This window comes from Dermacentor silvarum, chromosome 4, assembly GCF_013339745.2.
Source record: "Dermacentor silvarum isolate Dsil-2018 chromosome 4, BIME_Dsil_1.4, whole genome shotgun sequence".
In the NCBI taxonomy this organism is placed as follows: Eukaryota; Metazoa; Arthropoda; class Arachnida; order Ixodida; family Ixodidae; genus Dermacentor; species Dermacentor silvarum.
Genome location: NC_051157.2, coordinates 138,003,459 through 138,006,491, shown reverse-complemented (window position 1 = coordinate 138,006,491; position 3,033 = coordinate 138,003,459). Strand labels below are relative to the sequence as shown.

At 48.8% G+C, this 3,033-nt stretch overlaps 1 protein-coding gene across 1 annotated transcript; it reads right to left on the bottom strand.

Annotated features, from left to right (window-relative positions):
- Positions 1–275: 275 nt before the first annotated feature.
- Positions 276–1,906, bottom strand: LOC125945020 (uncharacterized). Its single transcript, XM_049666567.1, has one exon. The coding sequence runs from the start codon at positions 1,779–1,781 to the stop codon at positions 276–278; it is 1,506 nt and encodes a 501-aa protein (XP_049522524.1). The 5' UTR covers positions 1,782–1,906.
- Positions 1,907–3,033: the final 1,127 nt, after the last annotated feature.

The following is a 3,033-nucleotide window of genomic DNA, read 5'->3' as shown; positions in this document are numbered from 1 at the left end:
GATTTGAAGTTGTTCATTAATTTGGAAAAACGTAAGTGCTTTTACCAGTCAACATATCTTGGCACACAACATTGATAAAAATGCTTCCTTACCTTGAAAGGGTTGAAACATCATCACCATCCCATGGTCTGCCGGGGTCGTCCGATCTTCATCCAGGGTGAACTTTCCAAGGTCAACGAAGCCTTCCACTGTCCCTGGAAGTAAGTTAAAATGGAAAACTTGATTGCCTCTGCAGTATAAAAACGGGCTCTATGCCGGGCAAACGTGGTGCATTTTCAGTGATCTGATGCTCGATTGAAGAAATGGTGGTGCTTACCTACTGCGTTGACGCTGAAATGCTCAGCCAACTTAATTTCATCGAGGATGATGCCTCCATGTCTACTAGAGATGTCCATGTCTCTAGTCTTGGTAGCAAGGGCATTGAAAACTGCACTATTGAATCCGAATCCACTCTTGAAACTGCGAGTATAGCGCTGCAGACACGTCCTGCTTGGAAATATAAGAACTTTTTGCTTACGGAGATGCTCGTACAACTTGGGACTACGCATCCGCAGAAGTACACACTCCAAAATCCATTCTTTCTCATACAACATCCCCGATGTTGATTTTCTCGCAGCTGCCTCGAAGCAGGCCTTGACAGCCATTTGTTGCTTTTCAGGCAAACTTTTAATGCGAGCGCCCAACACCTCGTCGGCAATCTGTTGATTTGCCTGACGCATCGCTGCTAGTTCGCGTTCTGCATTCAACAACTTTTTCTGAGCGGTAAGCAAGATGCGACGCGTGTTAGCGAGTTTTTTCCGACGTTTTGACACGCGCCCGTTGCGCCGCTTTCGCGACATTTGATTTTGCACCAGTTTTCTGAGGTACTTGCAGTGTATGCAGGAGCCGCCACTCTCACACACGTAAGTACACTTGGCGGAAAAGCAATTCCCAGCAAAGATTACATACTGTCCTTGCTTTTCCGGTCTGATGCCGCAGCCTCGACACAATGTAAGTGCATGTGTGCTGTCGAGCACCGACTGCCCTTCTTCCTGCGACGAGACGGTACACTGTGAATGCAGTTTTCCCCTCAGGTATACAAAGCAACACAATGAGTTCTGTTGGCAGCTATTAGCTTTGAATTTAACCAGCTTGGGAAGCAAGATGTGGTCAACTTGTTCGCCCTCGAGCTCACAAACGCCGTACACTGCAGAATCATGTTCACCGCGAAACGTTAACTTGTTCCACGTTTCGTCAGGTAGACGGAGGTTCAAGCCCGCATGCTGAACTTCGGCGACGGCGTGGACTGCGTCAGATGTTCCGACCTCAGGAACACTGGGATCTTCCAGCTCCTGCTGCTGCACGAGTACTTCGGGCTGTTGTCTGCTGACTGAGTTAGGCTTTTGCCGTTTTTTGGCAGGTCCGTGCTGCTCACATACATTGCGATCCTTTCTTTTCACGGGTGCTTTTTTGGTAAAGTACTTCGGTGCGTCCGGGAACAACGTAGGCACAGCATCGTCTGACAAACGCGGACGATCACGGGGTATCTCTACAACCTCACCGTTTATAACGTGCCGGTATGTTCTTTCAATGAAACTCTCGTCGAAGTGCCGCTCGCATACGACGCTGTCTCTCGTCAGTTCTTTGTCAGCCCGCTTAATATTACGAGCCCATTGCTCTCGTCTCGAGAGATCCTTCGGGGCTTTAAAGACCGATAACTTCTCTGAGCACGATCGATACCCGCCTTTACATCCAGGCACGAAGCATGTACTTGAACGACTTGACGGCATGGTCAGCACCATGCGCTGGTTCGCACAACACGTGGCCAAACAAACGACGACGGCGAAGGAAAGACATCCAAACGAGGGAATGGCACAGTGGAGACAGAGAACGGACGAGCCCAAGCACGCGCGGCCGTGGTGAGCACCTATGACTACACCAGCGCCCCTTGCGGCGGCCAGAATTTTCACTGCGTTCCGCGCGCCCCTCTTCCACGACGAGAATGTGGCGCCCGTCACACTTTCCCCCTCTAGCCACCATAGTTGTGGCCATGACTGTCTTCATGGTTCCTCTGCGTCTTCCACCGAAATACAACAAGGAAGGAAGGGCTCTGACTTTTCTACCTGCAGTCGAATCGAAATGCCATGGATTACGGTCCGCAGGTGAGATGTAGACAGTGGACAAAATAGACAGTTTGTTATCCATGATACATAGATACCTTTATGCGATAACAATTACCTTGCGGGGAGCGTCCAAGTGTAAAGCTTAAAAACTAAAGTTTTTGCCCTTGGTTTTGCGTCAATCTTTTTAACCCTTCTTAACACGTCTTGTCATGACCCTATATTGAACAAAGATTGGTACAAAGGTATTGGTAACAAAAAAAACGTCCAGGCGCTCTTTGTACAGTTTCTTTTACAGCGAAGCTGTTTACCTCTATCCCCCGTATGTATCCCCCGTATGTATACCCCGCATGCATTCCTGGGGCGGTACCCTGGGCGGCTAACGTCCGTATCACGGCGCGTGGACAGGACTAGAGACGGGTAGGGGAGCGGGGGAAAGGGTGCGCCGACGGCGCCTGTGCTCGTGGCCTGCGTTTCTGTGGTTATAACGTTACGTGCGCCGGCGGTGCCGGTGCGGCTGTATAGCAGCGGTTGCGGCAGATGCATGGGAGGTGCGGTGACCGCGGCTGCGCTTGTGTCGGCGTAGTGTGGTGCCGTATGAAAAAAAATTATGATTTTATAATGTATCCAGCCGATATATGCAGCTAAGTATGCAGCATGAACAGCTTCGCTAGTAATCCATCCTCATATGAATGTTAAGCCCCAAGAATTTTCCGTTTTACCGAGTACAAGTACTCAAACAAAAACGCGGCCTTTAAAATTTTGAAAGAGCTTTACCACATGCAAAAATCCAGTCACTTAACAGCACATATTTTTATTCGACCAATAAATAACTTTATGTGTGAACAGAGTTTTCTTTTATTTATTTATTACAGTGTGCGAGAACTGGTTTCTTTGGTCGCGGAGGAAAATAAAACGAGACACAATTTGTGTA

Bases quoted from the DNA above. Each gene is read 5' to 3' on its own strand.
- LOC125945020 (XM_049666567.1), bottom strand. From the start codon at position 1,781: ATGGTGCTGACCATGCCGTCAAGTCGTTCAAGTACATGCTTCGTGCCT.